The sequence below is a fragment of the Anopheles gambiae genome, chromosome 2 (genome assembly GCF_943734735.2).
Source record: "Anopheles gambiae chromosome 2, idAnoGambNW_F1_1, whole genome shotgun sequence".
Lineage (NCBI taxonomy): Eukaryota > Metazoa > Arthropoda > Insecta > Diptera > Culicidae > Anopheles > Anopheles gambiae.
The window spans coordinates 101,874,576-101,897,556 of NC_064601.1; the positions used below are offsets into that span (position 1 = coordinate 101,874,576).

The window sequence follows — 22,981 nt, forward strand, 5'->3', positions numbered from 1 at the left end:
AAACTGTGTTTCTTGTGCAAAAGTAAGAAAAGATCCTCCTAAAGTACCAACTCATGTATGGAAGCGTCCACAATCAGTTTTTGAAAGAGTACATGCGGATTACGCTGGGCCATTTATGGGTATATATTTTCTTATTCTAGTAGATGCGTACAGCAAATGGCCTGAAGTAAAAATAACACCGGATATGAATACAGACACTACTATAGACAAAATGCGAGAAATTTTTGCCACTTTTGGCTTGCCATCAATTTTAGTGACCGATAGAGGTACACAATTCATGTCAGAAAAATTCCAAACATTCTTAAAATCTAACGGAATAACCCATAAAACAGGAGCTCCTTACCATCCCGCAACAAATGGTCAGGCAGAAAGATATGTACAAACAATTAAAGATAAAATTAAAACTATGCAATGCCATAAATCTGAAATTCCAAAAAAGTTACAAAACATACTGCTAGCGTACAGGAAAACAACTCATCCAAGCACAGGGGAAAGTCCCTCGCGGTTAATGTTAAACAGACAGATACGGTCTCGGCTTGATGTTATGGTACCAAAAATCGAAAAGAAATCCAATTCCGAAGTAGTACACAAAACGACAAGATCATTTGAAGTAAACGAAAGAGTAGCAGCAAGAGATTTCCTTTCCCAGACCGAAAAGTGGAAATTTGGAACGATTACAAAGAAGCTAGGAAAACTGCATTACGAAATACGATTAGACGATGGAAGGATGTGGAAAAGGCACATAAACCAAATGAGATCTGGTCCTGAAGAAATATCAATCCACCATAGTAGTAACCAAAACATAGAACCTTGGATAGATGAATCAGTTTATCTGCCAGATAGGATGGAAGAGTTTCAACTCCCTCATGATTCAGAAACGAAGATGGTTAGATCTGATAATATCAATGAAGATTTAGCTTGTGGAGAAGAATCTCAAACTCAAGTTAGGAGATCAACAAGAACTCGACAACCACCAATTAGATACCGTGATTAGGGATTATTACTTTAATTTAGAATATAAATATGAATTGTCTTTCACACTTTAGCAAGTAATCACTTTATATTGTTAGGAGGAGAGAGTTGTCATATACGTCTGACAGCTGTCCATCGACAGAAACTGCTAGTTGGGTAGCAAACAGCTGTCAGTGAGAATAAACGGCACTCTGTGTCTGAACTACGAACGAAACACATGTGTCTTCCTTCCACGAGTTATAACACAATAATATCTATCTCCTTTCATTTCTAATAAATCAGTTTTTAAAACAACAACTTGTAAGTCGTATTTTTAACCCACCATATTGCATACCTTGAGGCGCAAAGCAAGGCCATCGTTTGCATACAGAAAAATTGCCTTTTTCTGATTTTTCATCGGTCATCTTTACCCGTATTAACGAAACGTTAATTGCACTTTCAATAATAGTCTCCCATGAGTCAGTAGACAAAATTGGAAGGCTGAAAACAATGCTGAAAATTAAGACCGAGGGAAAAGTTGCTCTATCGCTGCGTTCGCTTAGCCGGGAGATCGATGCAACCGGCCAGGTAGTAAAAAAGTACCTGCGAAACATACACATACATGTCAGAAAGCAGAAATCGCATCTATTAGCCTCTCAGCGTCGAGTAATGACGCCACAACTCAATACAATCATTTTAGGAGTTGGAGAAGCGGCTGAATTTCGATATGGCATCTTAGTACGCGAACCGGTCCAACATACCCCAGCTGCGTCTCATCGACATTTTCTGGACCAACATGATTCAAAAGCTCTACTCCAACAATATTGTCGACAAAAAATTTAAGAGGAATTGATAAAAATCCTATACAGAACTTTAAAACAAACCGACATACCATGTCTTAGGTAGCTCACAAAGTCCTAGATTTGCTTTTGCAAGTAGGCTGACATAATTAATGTTTAAGGGAAGTACAAAACAAGTAACGGTTAATAATGAATAACTTATCCTAAGTTTTCGATTGTTTAGCAAAGTAAGACAAATGTTCTATTCGTAATGTATCAAAAACAATCGCAATCGAACCCCGTTGAGCTAAACAGTTTCAACTGACACCATGCCCCATGTGGCAAACATTCTAGCGGGGGAGGGAATCAAGGTTGAAAAAACAGAATGGCAATGACATTCACCGAACAATACATAAATATATAAGTACATGCCACACGCTGTAATTGTTCTGCTTGATAAAGCTAATTACCACCGAAGCATTGTTGCAGTACGAGATGCAACCAATACAAACACACACACACACACACTGAGACAGACACACCCAGAGGGGGGTAAAAAAGTGGGACCGACGGTAAATTAAACAAACCTAATTATTTATCTGACACTGTGTCATTCTGTCTCCCGGGCACAAAATGGACGGGTGCCCTGCGCTCTGTGGTCTACACGATCGTAATTTATCGTTTGACAACATGAAACACCCAGACGCACACACACACACACACACACACGAACGGAGCGTGTCTGTGAAAAGAGCCGTCCATCTGGCTGCAGCTGGCAGAAAGCAGCAACAGCAACAGCAGCAGCATAGAAAAGCAATTAATCGAAATTTTCCATTTTCTCGCTTCAATTGTTCCGTTCCGGGGTAGAGGGGGAGAGTGGCACGAAAGGTTGCCATTTTCAATTCAGCCCGGTAACGGGTAACACAGTGGCAAAGCGCACAAAAGCACACAATAGGCTGCAAGGAGTTGGGTGTGGGGTGAAGGTGGTTGACAATGAGTTTCCTCCCGAACCACAAACCCTCCCTCTATTGCCGAATGGAAATGCGATGACGTGTGTGTGTGTGTGTGTGTGTGGCATGTGTGGCGGCGCTACTGAGCACGTGCATGCAATTGTCGACGAATCGAACGCCATTGTCGCCCGTGTCGCTAGTGCATCGCTTGCGGGGTAGTTCCTTTTGTGCATGTGTTGCCGCCCGACACATTCAGCATTCAGGCTACAAGGGATAATGGGGAAACCTGACGGGAGCGTTAAAGTTTAGTGTGCGCTTTTTATGCGCTTTTTTTTCCACCCCAAACCCGATCCGACCGGGACCGATTCGTGTGCAATGGGGTGTGGATGGCGGTTGGTTTCAATGCCAAGCGAGCCGGGGGTAGATGGTAGTGGTGTCTGCGATCCTGCGTGCACTCTGGGCCTGGCAGAGTGAAATGATAAAGTGCACAATCGCACAGTCATAACATTTCACCTCACTAGAAATGCTTCTCACTCTGTCGATGGTGTGGCTGCGAAAGTGTGTGGCTTAGAAAAAGGCTTCGGAACACATGGCGCACCGAGATCGAGAACATTCTTTTGCGTACAAAAAGAACAAAAAGCGACGAGACCTTCCCTCAGGGTGCAAATGCAAAATCAATTGCTCTGTTCGTTCTCTCTCTTTTTTTTCTTTTTGGTTCGCCATCCGTCACCGAAGGAAAAGGCATCGTTGCACACCCGTCCGTTGGTCCCCGTACCTACTTCTTCCTACCGGCGTGTGCCGCACGTGCACGGCGGAATTAGGTCTAAGCCCGGGAATCGGATTTGTCCGCATTTCCGCATCCGAAATCAAAACGAGAAATGTCAAGGGGGGGGGGGGCGGTAGTCAAAGGGCAAGCTTGGGTGCCACGGGAACGGTTCGGCTCGGTTGCCGTTGTGTGGGGTACATTTAAAACGTGAGTGAAATAAATTTAAACGCGCTATATCGCCCCGTGTGCGATTAGAATCAAATTGCAAGGTGCAAATCGGCCCGATCGGCAAAGGGGCGGTAGAGGGGGAGCCACTGTTTGGTTTGAATTGTTCGGATTCAGTTTCAATCACGGGTTGAGTGAATTTTAATGAAGTTTTGCTTTTCGATCGGTATTGGCATTGCATTGGCAATGGGTTGGGAAAGGTGGTTTGGATGAGGTTTGTTTCGTGCAATGTTCTGCGTGCGCAAACTTTCTAAACCGTTTCTACATTCTTACTGGAGTTTTAATTGGATTTATAAAACGATTATCTGGTCGCGTTCAATAACTGGTTGAAATGTTTCATTACAGGATTCTTATTTCATTAATTTTATTATTTCAAGCGATGCAATTAATAAATAAATGTAAGGAGAATTGCATAGTTTTAGGCGCATTTTTCCCGTGAAAAATTAAGTCAACCATTTTTAGTTGCTTTGCAGTCCTAGTTTAAGTCTCAGTTTTTGTTCATAAAAAGAGTTTGACCAAGTATTAAATTGTTGTTTCACATTGCTATACATCACACTACGCTAAAATGAAATATTATCCTCTGGGATGTTACCAAGCGCCTGAAAGTATGCAAAATAATAACTTTAAGCAGTTTTTTACTCTTTCACAGCCTGTTAACAGATTGGCATAGTAAATTTATCATTCAAAAATTCAACAACAACCTATAAACAATTTTACGTTTTTAGAACAACAATCTGTTGTCTTGCTTTGGTTAAAAGAAAATAGAATCATATCGCCTTCTGGATGAATGTTAAGTACACATAATTCTTTTTTAAACACAAGTGGAAGTTGATACCTTGCATAGAAAAGTTCTTTTAAATTATTTAAAAATATTTCACTCTGCTCAGGCAACCACAAACTTTACAAGAAACCTGATTTGAACAGCAACAAATCCATCTTCTCACTCGCTCACCGCACTTGCATGTCATCTCGACATGGCGTGCAGTTCGCATTAACTCTAATTTATTCCTGAATAATTACAAAAGCTCAGCCTTTCACATCGTATTCAAACGTCATCAATCACCACAAGCAACCGCGTATCGCACGAGCTACACATCTTGCCGTCTCCTTATGCTGCAAAGCCACGAGTTAATTATGAGTGAAACTCGCAACAGCTGCGTCATTTCCCCGCAGCCCGTGCGACAGAAACTCACAGTGGCAATATGAAGAGAAAAAGGCAAATAATTTCTCCACTCAAAACTTTGCGACTGTGTCGATTGTGTCAGCGTGAGTGTTTCATTTCAATTTATCAATCACAAAATGTGTCGACAAGTGTAGATAAAATGCAACGTCTTTTCAGCACAGCACATCAAGCGTCTCGAACAGGCCAGCAGGAAAAACAACAAATTATCAAGTCATGTTGTTACGGTTGTTTTTGGTGACCGCTATTTTCTTTCCACCAGCTGTAGAATACCAGCAAGGAAAGGCCAAAAAGACTGCAGTCAAAAATTGTCACACACCAGACGTCATGAGACAGTCGGCATGTGTACGAATGTTTCCAACCTTTCGCATTTACTGCTTTCAACGCTTCTTTCTCCCAAAAAGCAAGGTGAAAACTGCGAATTCTTCGCTATGGTGTGGAAAGGGTACAAGAGGACATTAATTACCTGGGGTTTCTGGGGGGAGGAGAAATGTTCCGAATTGTTTTGTTTTCGCGCTTCACGGTTGACAGCCGGTCCCAGGAAAAAGGGTCCTACACTCCGTGCATGCCATGTTGACCCGCAGCCCAACGGCGCCCAGATGTTTAATGCTGGAAATGCGTATCAACCGGTGACTGGGTACTGCTGTTTTTTCACCTTCACCGTCTTCTCACTGCTCCTACGTCTTTTGATTTGTTTAATGAATTTATGTTAATTATAAGAATAACTAATGGCACCTTGTGTTGGAGCACACAAATCGAACCACCCTCACAGACGACGGCAACGATTTTTTTGCTACCTGGGTGGGACAAGAGAAATTTAATTAAACAAAAAATAGAGTAAAAGAAGCTTGATTCGAAAAATTGATGCTCGTAAAACCCTGCTCGACAGTTACTCTGCGGACGTGGATGACGTGGGCAGGATTGCGCACGTAAAAAAACAAACCGAGTGGTTACGAGAGAGTTCCCATTTTTCGGCAACCTGAACCGACGTACGCGAACGGGTGTGGAATGGGGGTCGCTTTGGGCCCATCTTGGAGCCATAATTAGACGAAGCTGCTCTCTTATCACGGTGCGAACGATCACTTCTCGGGGTTCAGCAATAAATCCTAGCATTATGATCATAATTTTCGTTCGTTTTTTTTTCTTCTTCTTCGTCACCTCTTGCTCACACAGTTGTTTGCTTTGCTTTGGGAAACAACGCGGTTCTCTATAAATAGCTCCTTCGTTATCGCTCGTTTGTGGAGTCATGTTTTCGCAATGTTTTTGTTTTCTTCTTTTTTGTTAATTAATTCTATACACCTTAAACTCTACCATTCACGCCTTCTCTTGCACGCGCACACAAAAATGTATCAACAATCACGCAAACACACACACACACACACGCGCACACAACAAGCATCATATTCACATCACTCTGGTTCGTTCTTCACATAAGCTGCCGGCCGGCTTTCCCTTACACTCTATAGTAGAAACTGGAGGGGGGAGGGGGAGAGGAAGGAGAATATTCTGTTACGGTTTTTGATTCGATTTCAAAACGGTGTCCAATTGCTTTCTCGTAATGTTTAATGCACACAGAGTTTCGTTTAAAAAAAAAAGCTCAGTTAAAAAGCTTTCGGAAGCGGAGTGAACTATTTTCCTTGGAGGTATCCAACCAACCAACCAACCAGTGTTGCAGTTTGGTGTGTCCAGATCCAGATCCCGATGGGCTAAGGTTTAGTTGTTGTTAGTTTTGCGTAAGCTAGACATTGATTTGATTTGGACAGAGCGGGCCTTGCTTGTTACGGCAGCTAAACTGGCTTTGGAAGCACCGTACCTGGAAGCAACATTTCAACTAGCGGAAGTAGTACTATACGTAACTGTTCTATCTCTCTGAAAAGCTTTGACGATCGTTTGCCGCTTCAAGCGTTAGCATTAGTTTTTGGGTGAGTTTTCCAAATGTTCAAACTCCTTCAATTGTGTTCCAACTTACAAAACTTGTGTGGTAGAAAGTGTGAGCCACACCGTTTTATCTGTCGCTTAAAAGCATGTTCTTGCAACGCTTATTGCCTACTTTTAGGCGGAAATGTTGTTTTGCAGCAAGTCAACCACAAATTCTACAAAAAAGTATGATACTTTTCCAGCTCTGAAAATAAGAGCTCTAAACCTTTTTATCACTAATACATGGTTTTCAGTACGCTGGAACTCAGAAGACGTCTTGTTGGAAGATAGTTCTTTCACGTGTTTGAACGTTCTAGTTCGAAGTTTGTCAGAAGCGTAAGCATGAATCGAGTTTGGAAGACTCTTCCCGAGCAGGATCAAGATCCTCTCGAGGCGTTCACAGTGATCCAATCATTAGCGTCATCAATCACCAAACACCTTCCCTGGGAATGGTTGAGGTGCATGGGAGGATTTGCGTACGAAGAAGTGCGCGACAACTGCTGCAGACGAAGAGCCTCATTAGCATCGTGTTCTAGCCGGCGCGGGCAAGGGGCATCTCGGCGGCGCTCGGGGAACGATTATCCCCCGGCACCACCGCCCCGCCACACCGTGACCGACTTCATCCACTCGGCTAGCGCTTTGCTCAGGAAGTGCGTTATCTGTTACATTATGGAACACCGTTTCTTATTTACTCAGTGGGAAGCGCTCAGATTCTCCAGATCCTTGGCGGATGGTGGCCGGGACAGGGTGTGGGCCGGCTGCTGACCGCCCTCCTGATCGTTCGTCACGATCGGGGGCAGCACGTTCGGTCGGAACTCACCCATAACGTTGCCGGCCGGGTAGTAGTACGCGACCACGAACAGCTTGCCCGTTTTGGAGATGGACTTGCTGACGCCGAAGTACCGGCTGGCCCGCCACACCATCTGCGAGAAGTGGCCGGTGTTGACGTTGGTGTGCAGCAGATGGGGCTCCTTGAAGTAGTCGTACCGTCGGCTGGTGCTGTACCAGTACGTGGCCACCTCTTGACCTGTGGGTGGAGAGCAAACGCGAAATGATTTAGGGGTTTTAAACGAGTTTTTTTACGACTTTTTTTTCATTTTCTCCTCAAAACCTCTTTAGTGAGAGGGCTATATGTGCTTGATCAAGTTTTTAATGTATCTGATATATGTAGGGTAGGACTGTTGCCCTCTCACTCACTCCAACCAACGCGTTGATGGCTGCGCAATTATGGTACTTTAATTTTAGCATGGCTATTTTGAAATGTTTTGTGCGAACAGATCGTCTCATCCTCAGATCCTAACTCTTATGTATAAACAGTATCATTTAAAGTTTTGTTTTTCATTAGCATTGTACTATACATGCTATCATTTCTGTTGAAGAAGATCGGAGCATGCCAATTATAAAACCAATAAATGATTTGCCTGAGCCTCAGTCAGGCCAGCCGAGCGCTTTTGTAGTAATTTATCTGAGTGAGACTGGTGACAGCTTTTTGATTCATTTTTGCGAAACATGAGTCAGTCAAAGGGTTAAAATACCATTTTGCTGCGCAAACTGTATACATTCAGGCGTTTATTTGCTTATGAATTGAAGAAGCACACCTAAAGGGCATAATATAATACTCTTTTAGAATAGCTAAAACCATTTTAGATCGTATGATGTTTGTACATAGAGTGACTTTGTGCATACATGGTATACTTGCATTTAACTAGATTTCTTGTACAGATGTTACATTTAAACATAGCCTTAAAACATACTTCTTTGAAGGCGATGCTGTGTTTGAATTTGGTTAAAAATTAATAGTATCTATTGAAAGATATTTTTAAGTCAAAAAATCGTTCGGGAAATTTATATACTGGAAGATAAAATGCTTAAAATGTTAAATCTGAATTGATACTTTACGAGATTATTTCCCCTTGTAGGATAATACCATTCAATTGTTCATAGATTTTGTCGACGTAATCGCTTGTAGGTGCAAAACATGCACATAGAGACAAATTTTGACCAATTTATCTTACTCTTATCTTAATTTTTATTCTTTTGACGCTAGATCTATGGAACGTAGAGGCTACTATTGCTCGTATTCACTACCAACAAATCAACAAACGGACTAGTAAGGTTCATTAGTCCAAAAGGTCCAAATAATGAGGTTCACTAGTGCAAAACCTCCATTTAATAGAACTCAAAATTACCACTTTTAAAACAAAGTTGATATTTCAGTCGATCATCTGTTAACTGGCATTCTTTTGCAGTAAATATATTATATTACCTGTTGAGCATCTTGGAAAAATCTAATAAAATATGTATATTTGAAACGAGTTCTAAAGCCTCCCAGCACCTACTCACCAGAAAGGTCCGTCAGCAGGCTGTTGGCAGGGCAGCAGAAGATGTTCTGCCCATAGTTGGTGCCGCTCTGGTAGTACAGCTCGTTCGTGCTCGCCAGATGGTTGGCCCACTGTTTCGCGTACTCGCACAGCTCGGACGAAACGCTCAGCGCGGGCGCCCCGTGCCGCATCCGGTACTCGTTGTGCCAGCACAGACACTCGAAGATGAACTCCTTGTCCATCACGATCTTTACCTTGGGCGAGTCTTCACCACCACCACCACCACCACTGGTCGACGCTCCGGCAGCGTCCGTCCCGTTCTGCTTGCCGCCCGACCGGTCCTTGCGCTGTTCGGTCGGTGTCGATTTCGGCAGCAGGGGACGATTGTCGAGCGCGTCCTGCGTTTGCCCTGTGTCATTGATGCTGATGTCATCGAGATTTACACCTGACGTCCCCGCAGCAGCAGCACCACCACCAGGGCCGCCCGGTTTGCGTACGTTTTTGTTCAAATCACAGGCCGCGACACGCTTCCGAAGGTTGGCCATCACGATCGCTTCCTCCCTGTGGAATGGACAGAGAAGAGACGGTGAAAGAAGAGGTTAAAATGCGGCTGGGTTTTGTTGAGTCGTTGGCACAACGACTGCAAGCGCCGTGACATTTATTGTTGTCTGTTTTTAAGAAGCTACATCGCCATTCAATTAATCTGCTTCCTCTCATCGTTTCCCCACAGACGGAAGCAAACACAGCTGTCAACTGGTTCGTGTCGTACATCATCATCGTTATAATTAATTCCGAACGCTTCGTCGGACAACCATCCACCAACAAAAACCCGGAAAGTAGTTCAAGTACCTTGGCTCCGTACGGTCTGGCACAGAAGTAGTGGATGACTGTCCACTTCTCCTGATGCTGCAGTGCAACAAAATGCTCCAGATGCGGCCGTTCAGTTTGAAAGAGGCAAAAGATTTCCCCATAACGTTCCTGCATTCCAACACAACGGGCTGGGTAAGTGGTCCCTTTTCTCCGGTGCGATATCCAGGCCGTGCTGGCTCGCAAGTGTAGCCAGTGCGGCAAATTTATGGCACAGATTAAATCATCGAGGCTGCAAGTGAATAAAATATGTGACTATGGCTGTATTGGGTTCAGGTCGAGAGCATGCTGCTGGTTCAGGAATGACCTGAGCGACGTTGCATGCGTCTTCTCGAGAGCTACCGATGGCTCTTCATCTACTAGGGCAACCAATCCTCAGTGGATGAATATCGTATAAAATTATGCTCACGTTGACAGGTGACGGGAGGCCACGAGGTACCTCACCGGGCACAAACAGATAAGCAATTGATTTTTCACTCCACTAAATCACTACGCCCTTAGTGGCTTAAAAAGTGGCCGCTTCTGCACGCTCAGAGGACTTACAGTAATTGGAACTACTCATTAATTTCCTTCATTTTTGCTATCCACCTCAGGCTCAGATTGCTTCCTCCAGTGGGGAACGCGCGTTTGCGTGACACTTGGGCAAGCGTTTTGCTAGGCGTGGCTGGGAGTACGTCCAAGCTGACTGTTATCTTCATTGATTTATGACTTATTTTCAGCTTCACGCATCTCACGGACCACGGTGTTGGCCAACATTTATCCGTTTCCATCTTTTCGGGCACAAAAGCGCATGCATAATGGCAAGGAGGGAGGCCGTTGGCCATTCTTCGCCTAGCACTCCTGGTTGCACGCTTCACGCACGACATTGTGGAAGTTATCATTAACATAAATTACTTTCAGATTAGGAAAAGGAACGACCGTTTGGTGCCCACGTTTGCGCTACGACGTTCTATGGAGCGGTTTTAATCACGTTTTCACATTATGATTAAAAAACAACACAAACACAAACCGTCGAGCGAAAGGCATTAAGGAAAGCTTAGGCATTCGGTAGGGCCTACAGTTTTGGGGAACACTAATCTGACAGCTATCTGTGATGAATGGGCGCTTCTATTATTCCAACCAAAATACTCACTTCAATGAGAGTTTTGGACTCAGTTATTTGATTTAGTCTTGGAACTTTGATTTTCAACAGGTGGCGTCAGGACGCAAAATTCAAAATTACATGCAAACTTTCTACGAAATGTTGCCGCTTCTGTACCGTGTTTTGTTGCTCAATGGGGACAGTTCTGCGCTCGCTTAATGCCATCATCAATTTTCTCCCAATCGTCCCTTTGCCTCAGCGTCTCGATCTTATCCGGCCCACCAAATACACCATTCAACACTCCATTAGGTTTACGCTTTAAAGCGGCGTGAAGGACGGTCGATGGGACTCCATTTTGGTGACTCCCGGGCGTAACTTTCCATCCGATTTCTACATCTTCCAGCGGCTGCTCCGGGACTGTTGTGGACACACGGCGTTAACGCTAACCGGGCGAACGAATGGTTCGATCCGAGTGAGTCCCCCCCCCCCTCCCATCCGCAGGAAACGTAGTTTATCAAGCTCAATTACCTTTTCGGTTACTGTGCGGGGCCACGTGTACGACTGTGTACGACCGTGCCTGGCGAGATGGCAGCAGCATCTGGTGTCGTGCGTCACATGGAGACGGTGTTTTTTTTTTTTTTGGGGAGTTTGTTTGTATGTGTCTGTGTATGTTTCTGTGGTGTGAGCATGAAGCGGAAAAGCTCATGATTAATTCCGTGGAAGATATTTTCGAAATGACGCAAATGGAATTCGTCTCTGTGTGTGTGTTTGTTGTAAGTGTTTTTCGGTGGTCTTAATTGCCCATTTGCAGTAAGTAGGGTAACAGGGCAGAGGGAAAGCAACTCCATTCAAACTTTTTAAGTGTTTTGTACAATTGAAACGACATATTCAGGGAAAGGAGCTGCAAATCAAAATGTAGCGAACAAGAAGAGAAAATTCGACGAACCAGTTCTGCTAAAACAACTGAGTTCCATTGAAGTTTATTCCATTATTTCTGAGTTCACCTAAAAAATCGCAAAATTGCATTATCTAATAAATGTTCACATTTTATTAATTTCTTTGAAACCATTATAATGCTCTACTGCCTCTTTTGCTATCTTAAAAGTGTATATTTCAATAGCTATAGGTTGGACAGGGATTTGAACGATTCCATTTATGAACTTGATGAAATCCCTTGTATGTTGGGGAATCCGAAGTACAAAGAAACCCATCTTTAACTATCCATTGATGATTTAGAAACGAAAACAAGGATGTTTTTTATCAAGCTAAATAGTCAACCAATAGGCTTTTGCCCTGTTTGCGTTCTGTAACTATGCTGGCAACAATTTTTTTAAACTTGCCAAGTTGATCTTATATTCCTATCAAAAGTGTTGATTGTAAAAGATTACTTTTATCAATTATCCTAATAGCAACCAAATTCGACAGCATTAAAACAACCACTCATATCGTCCATAATATATTCACCATTTTGTTTCCTCCCGGGCAAATCTGCTAAGTAAGCTGCCCTCCGCAAACGATTAAGCAGCGAGGCGCACCGGGCAAAACTTTTCCCTCGTTGAATCGCATTGCTCTTGCCTTTTATCCCTCTTTTTAGGCGATAAAATTGACCGCTTCGGGGCGCAACTGCAACCCGATGTGGCGCGCGCGTTACGGCACCCCGTGTACACTGTAACCTTGACATTTTGGGAGAGGATCGGCAGAAAAGCCCACTAGGAAAGCAACAAGAAAAAAAGGAAAACCAATTCATTTAGCTAAAACTTTTCCTTCCACTGCTAGCGCACTGTGTATGCTGTTACTGGTGCAACCGGTTGAAAGCGGTGAAGAAGAAGAGGAAAAGCATGTATCCGCCTGTCGGAGGATATAAAAGCAAGCCTTTGGATTGGCTTTTTTCTTGTCATTTTTTTTTTTTTTTGCTGCTGTGTGGGCAATCGGATAGAATAATCTATCTTTCTTGCTCGTTGGGAGTTTTATTCGCACTCTTGTTTCATGGCACTCTCGAGGTCACAGTGCCGAATATTCTTTGCGTAGCATAGAAGTTGTTTTTTTTTGTTGGTTTTAATACTGCTGGTTTTCGGTGTTCAATGCGCCAAAGGGGTGTTCTGGAATGTGGCAAACTTTTAAACGGTGTTGATTTTAGGAGCATTGTTTGAAAAGTTTAAATGGATACAGCAGCCACCGTGGAAGGTTATCTACGCTACGTGTGTCTTTTTAAAGTAATGTGAGTAGCCAAAGGGCAGGTGCTTTAATGTTCTAGCTTTTTTATCTCTTTCCACACATCTCTTGCTTAGTGTTGAAGTTATAATAGAGGTAGTTATATTTTCCTGAACATTTTTCCTTCTTTCATTTTCATTCCAACCAGCATCATTTGTACTAACAATAATAAAGTAAATTAACTCTTTCGGAGTGCTTTATGATTTTGTTCTTGTGAAGAGCTCTAACAGTTACATTTTGAAATTGTGATAGGTTGCGACGGATCACAATTTTGTTCGGGCCGTTAAACCGAAAGGAACTACGGCATAAACAAGCACATAAATTTAATGACAGTTAAAACTTGAAACGCCCTGCCAAGGTGGTTCCACCCTCTATATCCACCTGTTGCAGTTGCAGCGTTTCAGCAAAAGGGTGCTATTATTCACTTTACTGCTGTCATAAATGCTGTGCTGCCAAATGACTTGAAACATAGAGTGTAGGTTCACTGTACACTATCGTGTTGCAGAAGTCTCGCATCACGTTAGTTTATGCTTGTGCTGCACGCTGCATCACAGTTTGGTGGATTAAAAGGAGAAAATGGACTTCATTTTGTGTGTTTGTTGATAAATAGGAATATATTTCATTCAATTCAACTGAAACCTATGATCGTGACATGAGAAAGAGATAATGTTATACGTCACTTTTTATTATACAGTTGAATGCATTACGTGGTAAATTTTGATGGAATTGGCATTTCATTGATTTAACAGTTTTTTATATTTTTTTTTCAAATAAATTTTATTTGTATACTTGACTGTTATTTGTAAATACTTGACATCCCCCGGGTCTACCAACCTAAACATCAGAAAAAGTTACTCCACAACGGTTTTTGTGGGGATTTGGCTAATGCATTTGTAAATAGGCATATTGCATAACCTTCAGGCGCTAAGCAATACGCTAACCAAATTCTACGCTGCAGAATCAATTACAGGATCAAAACTGTATCAAGATCAGGCACTGTATACGTTGCAGAACTGAAACAGATTCACGATATGTTCGATGTGAAATTTGGTCCAGGTACAGTACCAGTTCGGTTTAGGTTCAATATCAGCTTCAAAATCAAGTTCACAGCTTCGTGATCGCTTCCAGGAACGGTATGGGCTCAGTAATACGGTCGTTATCGCTAAATTTTGCCTCTAAGGGATGAATATTTGACAGTCCTCGTAAATTTTATACTCTAACGCATCAATTTTTGTTTGAAAATCAACAATTTTCTCTTGTAGCAATGATGAAAAATGTAAAAGGCATTTGAACAGATCTATTACAACTGTGATTTTACACTACAAATGCAGTACAAAAACCGTGTTATAGGAGTTTTTGTGAAAAAAGACTTATAAAATCCTCTCTCAACTCTTTCCGTAACCGTATTTTTTCTTCTAATTCTCTTTAATTATTCTTCTAAGTTTTCATAAAGTTTATGATAGTCTCTACACTCTACCTCTGTTTTTTTTCGTTAATTTGTTTTCTTAGGTCATGACTAGTTTAGTTAGGCTTAGTTTTTCATGAATTATTTTGTTTATTTGTCAGGGTTTATTTAGTTGTAAGTCTGCTTTATTTAGCCTTGATGGCGGATATTGAATTATTAAATGAAATGAAATGAAAATTTAATGAATTTTCAAAACATAACACTTAAAAATACATGCCAACAAAATTCTTGGTAGCAAAAAAACTTGGTCACGAAGTTCTTGGTTGCTTAATTTAATCAGTTTTATTTGTAATTCAACTTAAAAAGTAAGTTACGGTCAAAACGAGATACCTTAGATTCAGCAATTTTGACAATCTGCCATAAATTGCCTTAGAGAGAAAAATAGGTAAGTTAGAGCCCCAATTTAACGGCAACGACTGTATTTCAAACATCAATATAGGTATAACATAAGATTCTTTTAATTCATTCTTAATTCCTCGTTCATTCTCGAATGAAGTTTCAAATGCTGATTATTGAGCGAATATTTAAAGTAATAAGTCAAGAGACACACCATAAAATGAAATATGTAAAAATGTGTGATGAAATTAAATATGTAAAAATCTTTAAAATCTTGTTTCTTTCAAAACATTGCTCATCTTTCTCGTAATCATGAACGCATTTACAATGAATATAAAACACATGATAAAAAACACATCATCTATAAAATAGAAATAAACGTAAAAAATACATTTCCCTCCAAAGCCGTTGATTGCGGGCAACCGGTAAAGGAGCGATGGGTGAGGTGCAAAAATCTCGATATCAATGCAAATATGAAATTGGATTGCGATTCAACCATGTCGAGGTAAAATATCTATATCGCTTCCTCCTTTCTGGTGTGAAACTGTACTCTGTCCCCCTCTCTCTTGCTTTATGCCCCACGGGTTGCTCATCTCGAGCCGCGCCGACCGAGGGTAGAAATCATCATTCCCATCTACCAGCACACCTATGCCCCACCGTCCCACCAATCGCATTGAATATTTATCACCCAATCAGCAAAGCAGCAAACGGAATTTACACTTGCCGGTTGGTACCACCGTTCCCGGCCGTTCCCGGCCGTTCCTGCAACCGACCGTGTGACATTTTATCACAGATTGATATGTTGCTGTGCACACAATTCCCACCGGGGCGTTGGGAAGCTATGTGCGCCCGTGTTGGTATTTGCTTCCGGGTTAGCTGGTTAGCTTTCAGAAAATGCGGGAGAAATTTTGCTCCTGAAATTAGGTCAAGATACAAAAAAACGAAAAAAAGACGAGCGAGAAAATGGCCGCTACAGACGAACGGTGATGGTACTGCCATTTGCACTGTTTGGTAATAAAGTAGCTAAAACGTTGCATTTTCCATTAGCACAAGGAACGCGTCAAGAAAGTGCAATCCAAAGGGGAGGCACAAAAAAAAGCGAAGAGAATTCTTTGTACCTTAGCGTAGGTGAAGGTTGTGCAGACGTTGTGTCCCGTAAAAGTTCCGACAATTTATGGCTGTGTCCTGGTTGGATGGTTGGAGCGTGCAAAAACGGTAACCATCTCCCTGGCCGTTGCGGGCAAGTTTCCCACGTGCATCACGTACGCCTGATGGGCAGGGTTATGGTTAGCTGAAGCAGCATTCCAGCAGTGCTGCAGAAACTTTGGTACAAGTTGTGGGTGGGTTTTGCAGCGAAAAGAATGCTTCTCGTAGTAGTAGTAGTTTTTCACCACGCTGGCTATCGCGATTGCATATCTTTCGGGCGCAAAACGCGATGTGCCAAAGGATACAACCAGGTCACACGGGTTATTTCTACTACAACTTTCAGCGCAGGTACACTCAAGACCGGGGGAACCGTTGGGATACAGGGAAAGGGATACAATTTACCACTGCTAGTGAAAATTGTCACTGAAAGTACTATCAAACGATCGTGCAAAGGAAGGACGCGAGCAAAATGGTCTCTCCCACTTCCCTAGAAGCTAACCATGGGGAAGTATTATTTACATCGTACCGTGAGTGTTAGCCTTTAGTTTCGGCTTCCCGGCGGCATCGGATGGTTAGCTTTAGTTTGCTTAAAGTCAACACAACCACACAGCAACAAAACCACACCGCTAGGGACACACAGCACGGCACAGGGCATTGCAAGGGAACGACTCGACTGTCGGGCTTTACGAGGTGTCTTAATTTTAACTCGACAACTTCGAGCCAGCTTCAGCGTTCGTTTTGTCGTAAGCAACATTTTCTACGCCACGTTTTCTACTGTTCGCTACTAAGGTTCGCTGGCCACTTTTTCCCCTTCCTCAGATTATTCTCCTTTTTTCCTGATGCTGGAGCGACGGGTTGTGGTATTTTTTTGTCACAAGCTATTATTCTTTCCACTGCTGTTCAGCAGGGGGAACGCTTTTACGTAACATCTCGGTTCTCGTTTCGTGTTAGTCTACCAGCGACAGGACTGTGGCTGTTTGATGTGTATTTGTGCAGCATGCCTTTTGATGAAGGCTCAAGTTGCCGTTTTCTTATTAATTGTTTGCTCGGCAAGCTGTTGCGGTTGCCACACGAGCGGGACCCGCTTACAATGGGTTTGTGCATTTTTCGCCCGGTTTGTTTGTGACATCTATATGCAGCGTCTGGTTTGGGTAGGGTTTTAGAAGGGTAAAACAAAGATGCGAGCGGGTTTTATGAGTGCTTAAGATTTTAACGACCTAACGATCCAAAGATTGCACTAAACGGGTCATGGGTTGTGTGTGCTTTGCCTTGCTGTGGCACAGTGTTTAAGAAAGATTAATCCTTCATTGGGTACCCAATTGGGTTTTATAAGTTCCAAGCATGGAGAATGTTATAAGTCTTCCCAAAACCATCATTTGGTTGGAGTTTGTGGTAGCCATGCTGTAGCTCGCACTTGTTGAAAGTAGTTTGAAAGGTTCAAAAATGAGAGTTGATATGAACTAAAAACTAATTCTTAGTCGATAAATACTATGAAACATTGAAGCGGGTAGTTGTACCAAACCCACTCTTAAGCCTAGGCATTACTTCTATGGATTACAGTATTTTGAGGTAAATGGAGCATGATCGGGAAAATTAACACTGTCCAGGAACAGCCCTGACAAATGATCGAAAGTTTAACGAAACATTGAAATAGTTTCGTTAAGTCTAGAGCGTTCAGCTAGGGCAGATATAGTTTATAAATATGAGTGCATTTCGTGGAATAAATCCTCTTCCAAATTTTGATACACAACGAACGATTCGCTGGTAAACATGTTTAAACGGTTAGAAAAAAGGCCAAAGGTTTGTGTTTTTCTCTAATAATTGACTAACCATTATTGACTTGCGAGATTTAAAAACATAGCGGAAATAGATGAGAATACTTTAATTTTTGAGTAAATATACCTCTTGGGCGGTCTGGTGATACAGTCGTCAACTCGCACGACGTAACAACATTCCCGTCATGGCTTCAAGTCCCGAATAAACCGTGCCCCCATACGTAGGACTGACTATCCTGCTATGGTAACAATAAGTCACTCAAAGCCAAAGCTCACTTCACTAGTGGGTACAGGCAGGCTTTGACCGACAGCGGTTGTTGTGCCAAAGAAGAAGATACCTCTTGGTATTACTAATAGGACTTAGAATCTAGAAATTAGCACTAAGCATCAATTTTATAAGCTGTACTTCACAATTGATTGATGGTAAATCTTATGTTATTGATGTTATTTAATGTAAAACTGATTCTGTGGTAATAATCAACTGAGCTGGAAGCAACGACAATGATGCTTTTGTCAAATAATTCTCTCAGTTCTCATTGTTCTAGAATTTTGAATTCTTTACGACATAATCTCAAAAAGACCTTATGATTTTTTACTTTCCAAAGGTTATGGAAAGGGTTTCGGGTTTCGGGTAAGGGGTGGTAAGCTCCGAAGTTAATGCCATAAAGCGTAAAAATAACTGTCCTGTTACATGATACTTTCTGCTATTGCCGATTAAAAATACCCTTCCTCATACTGCAAAATATGTTGATAATCCTTTCGTGTTTTACAAATTTTATTTTTGCTCTATTTAACTACTGATTCTGAGGCAAGGTATTCCTTTCTTTAAAAAAAATATTTTGAGATTGGGATTTGATAAATAAAAAATCAGTAAGAGCTTTTTCCAACACAAATTTTACGCTGCATTGTACTTCCGTTGCTTTTGCCTCTCAGGAGAATACATTTAATTTTCCCTGTTATGCGCTCTCCTTATCCTCACATCCTGACGCAATCATCTCAAGCCTCCAAGCACACCCACCGAACACAATTCCTCCACTTCATTCAAACTCGAAACCCCGATTCACACACAATAACACAACGCATTGGCAAACCGTTATGAACTCGTAGGCTCCCCTTCCCCCACGGGACCCATCGACAACAAATGCTAATCAGGGGCGGCTTCGGCAGCTTATCGAAGGGCCCGATGGCCCATTTAGAAAGCAATTACTGTCTCATTTAATCGCACTGCGGTGTGCCACCATCCAATCACACCTCATCTCTTCTCCCTCCTCCAAAAGGAAAACCTTAAACCTTACCTTCGCCGACTCGGCGCTGGCCGTACCGTGCTGCCCGGCAGTGTTTCGATCGGCGTAATGCTAAACTCGGGATTGCTGAACTGGATCTTTTTCGATGGCATTTTCACACTGTTGTTGTTGCTGCCGCTGCCCCCTCCGATCCCACCGACGCTCATAATGCTCGACAGCCCGTTGCCGTTCGGATCGGTGGCACTCGGTGGCCCGCTGCCACCTGCTCCACCCCCACCGCCGCCACCATTATTATTAACTTTGTTGATCGATATCAGCTCCATATCGTTGCTGGAAAACTTCTTCTGTAAGGCCATGATGAGTTTGCGTGCAATTTTGATTGCTTTTTGCTTGCACCCGGCGATCAAGCGTTGGAACTGGTCGGTGTGTTAGCACAACGAAAATAACAATAACAAACGCTCATATAAATATAAACACACACACACACGCACGCACTTTAACACACCGGTTGGGTAATAAAATGTGACACCGATTTTATTTCAAATATCACTTGCGGCTTGCTGGTTCCACGACGACACACGAAATCACGACCTCGAGTTTGCGTTTTGTTCTGCTCTTCACGCGATTGCACGAGATGTGTCATAAAAGTGATCTTGCACTGGCATACCCTGGCGTGGTGGAAAACGGTAGGATTTATTTTTATCTCACTCACTTTGCTTCACTTTGCGCCGTTTGCGTTATTTGTCCGACCCACTCCTTACACTTGTAATGAGCAGCGAACAGTCGACAGCGTTTTGCTTCACTGCAAACGATTTCAATCGTTAAAGATGGGGTAATTTAACATTTTCCTCCCCCTTTTTTCTCTCCCTTTCGGTGTCTTCTGTGTCAGTGCTGTGATGGTGTGTCAAGACAGCGCTCGTACACATTGATTCGATTTTGAATTGCTTTGTTTTTGCTTCGCGTGTTACGCATATGACGCACAACGCACACGATCCACTGCTTGCTACACTTTTATTTATTTCTGTCCCCTGTTTGCCGGTCCTTGCTGTCTTCGATGGGGTTTTGTTTTCTTCGATTTTCCCAACAACGCTTGTACCACCCAGCCAAAAACCACCCACGAGGAGGGATTGGGATTTGCTGAGACAAGCAAGATCCAAAACTTTACTATCACACACACCACGAAAGCACTAGTTCTGTCCAACTGCGTCCAACTGGTCGTTTGGATGGGTTTTATCTAAAATTCCCCCCACGTCTTCCTTTGGCGCAACAACTAGGGGTGGCAGCCAATCAAGAGCGATTTGCGATAGCGACTGCGGCAGTATTGAATCGGAAGCGATTCGAACAAGTGGTCCATAAAGTCAGCGTTCACCAGTCGGTTGCCCTAATCCTCGATGCTCGATTTATTGTGGCACGGTCGAAGCCGCTGCTTTAAAGAGTCAAAACAGACACTGTGTAGCACGTTCTCAACAAGAGCACTGGGCACTGCGGCACCACTACCGACCGTCGCGAAAACAACACTAAACACCGCACTGGTGGTCGGCGTCAACCCGACCGGGCGTGTTTGGCCGCTTGGATATGTCCCATCGCCCATTACAGCAACGCGCTGGCAACGCGCTCACTGAGATGAAGTACATCTCTTCACGCGCACGGGACAGAGGCCGTTCCTTCTTTTCGGCAACACTGTTCAACGACGTTCCATTCCTAGATCCTTGATTTTCACATTTTCACCTTATCGATTAAGGATTTAAGCGTGTTTTCTGCATGCCACAGTTTGTGTGCCCACGCTCGATCGATTTGTTGCCAAATCAAGTGCCGAAACTTTCACAACCGAGCCAAACAACACGTGCCAGCACAGGAAAAAAAACCGCTGCCAGGATTTTGCCGTTTTGTGTGGGCTAGATTTTTTGTTTTGTTTCTTTTTTTTTGAAGAATCTGTTATCTCACCCGGGAAGGTTTTTGCAAACGCACACCTGGCACCTTCCAAATCTCTGCTTGTGTAGACCTTCCTATGGACGTGTGTGTGCCTGCCTGCTGTCTGCTGTGTATGGCTGCATGGCTCCGCGTGATCCGTCCTGCCACGGTGAACTCCCGAGCACAACTCCTAGCCCGAGCGGACCGTCCCGAAGCTTTGTACGGCTGACTGGCCGTGGCGATATCCTTTTCCATCCAGCTCCGGCCGTGTGGCAACTCAGCGGTAACTCATCGCGCGGAAAATTCCCACCCCACATCGTTGGGAGTTGGGCCAGTGCGCATGTACAAACAAAACCATTTTCCCGTGTGGTTTTGTCGCTTGCAACTCATGCCCCGGAACTCATCGCGCTGTGTGACGTGAGCGTTTGGGTGTCGCTTGAATGGCATGGGGAGGCGGTGGCACAGAGCTCGGCTTTATCCTTTCTTTCGTTTTTTTTGCTGGTGGCCGTATTTACGTGCCAACATTTTACGAATGAAACGAGCAAGGGGAAGGGAGATGCTGGAGTAACGGAAGGGGGTTGTTGTGTAAGTTGAATTTTCATTCACTTTCTTTTCGGGGACGGCTCCAAAAATGCGGAAGCCGTACGACTCCTAACCCTCTTTAAGCGTGGACAAAAAAAGCAGAGCAAAAAAGCAAGTCGCATTCCGTTGCAACGGATGGACGAACCCAACCGACGATGGATGTGGAAGGAATGGATGGATGGAAATGAAGTCAGCAAAGGTTGAAGTGCACACGGACGCCCGTTTCTGCGTTCGCTGCTGTATCGCGCGGGTGTCTTTCTACCGCTGAGCTTGACGGTGACGGTGAAGGTGAGCTTATCTTTTGCTCAAACAGTTTTCAAGTTTTCCCGTGACCTGAGAAGAAAATGGGAACGTTTTATTCCATTTTTTGTGAGGCTTATGCCAAGGTGTTTATTTATCGTTGCACGTCACCGCCGTCAGCATACTGGCTGGGTTTTTTTAGTACATTTTACTTCCTTTTTACAATGAAACCTGCGCTGCTACTACTCACCTGTGTTTGTTACAATACGATGCAATCAGCTTTCACTTTAGGCACACAGACAGACACACACACACACGCTCGGAGTACATTGTCTTTGGCACGTTTCAGGCCGCAGGCGAGTTTTTCTGGTGGGTTTTGCGTGTAAAGAAAAGCCTGGCGGTGAATGGGTAATTGAAATGGTTGGTCTGCCGGGCGTGCCACACCGGTGGAAATGGATTCAAAACACGCGTTTTTGTACGTGTGTCCTGTTGCCCAAGGTCAGTTTATGCACTTGAGCAGGTGGTATTGCTTGCGGGAGCAGCCGGGTGGCTGTGTTTTGAATGTTGAAAACCAAATTAATTGGGCATTGTGTACGAATTTTCTATAGAATGGTGATGTCGTTTGGTGCGTACAGCATTAATACAATTTGTTGAGAGATGCAGAATGTTAAATACTCATGTTTTTGGAATAGCTATGAAATGTGTGTGAAACATGCAGAAGATCTGGGTAGTGACAATTTGTCATATTCCCATCTACAGCAGTTGTTTCATCTGCCATGCAATTTGTGGCAAACACTTCCGTGTTGCGAACGTATTGAATAAGTCTGACAGATGACATGCCAAAGGCAGTACAGCAACTGTACTGGGAAAAGCTTTGTATATCCCAGTTGGATCCCAGAGCAACTGCGTTTTGAGATTGGGATGTATAATTCCCTCTTCACTGCACGATGACAGCTAGAGAATCACAATTTTGGAGAGTTTGAATGACATGAGCAATCCACATCCAGAAACGTTTGTTATGAACAGCTTTTATT

The 22,981-nt window shown here is 43.2% G+C and overlaps 1 protein-coding gene across 1 annotated transcript; it reads right to left on the bottom strand.

Annotated features, from left to right (window-relative positions):
• Window positions 1-6,439: 6,439 nt before the first annotated feature.
• LOC1277096 (uncharacterized) lies at window positions 6,440-21,536 on the bottom strand. The gene is made up of 3 exons (XM_316529.5): window positions 19,266-21,536; window positions 9,112-9,650; window positions 6,440-7,795 (listed from the first exon to the last, which is right to left on the bottom strand). The coding sequence occupies exons 1-3, from the start codon at window positions 19,568-19,570 to the stop codon at window positions 7,461-7,463; spliced, it is 1,179 nt and encodes a 392-aa protein (XP_316529.5). The 5' UTR covers window positions 19,571-21,536; the 3' UTR covers window positions 6,440-7,460.
• Between the last annotated feature and the right edge of the window lie 1,445 nt (window positions 21,537-22,981).

Coding starts and splice junctions, on each gene's coding strand:
- LOC1277096 (XM_316529.5), bottom strand. CDS start 19,570: ATGGCCTTACAGAAGAAGTTTTCCAGCAACGATATGGAGCTGATATCG. Junction 9,651..19,265: donor CCAGCGCCGAGTCGGCGAAG/GTAAGGTTTAAG, acceptor TCCATTCCACAG/GGAGGAAGCGATCGTGATGG. Junction 7,796..9,111: donor CCTGCTGACGGACCTTTCTG/GTGAGTAGGTGC, acceptor CTCCACCCACAG/GTCAAGAGGTGGCCACGTAC.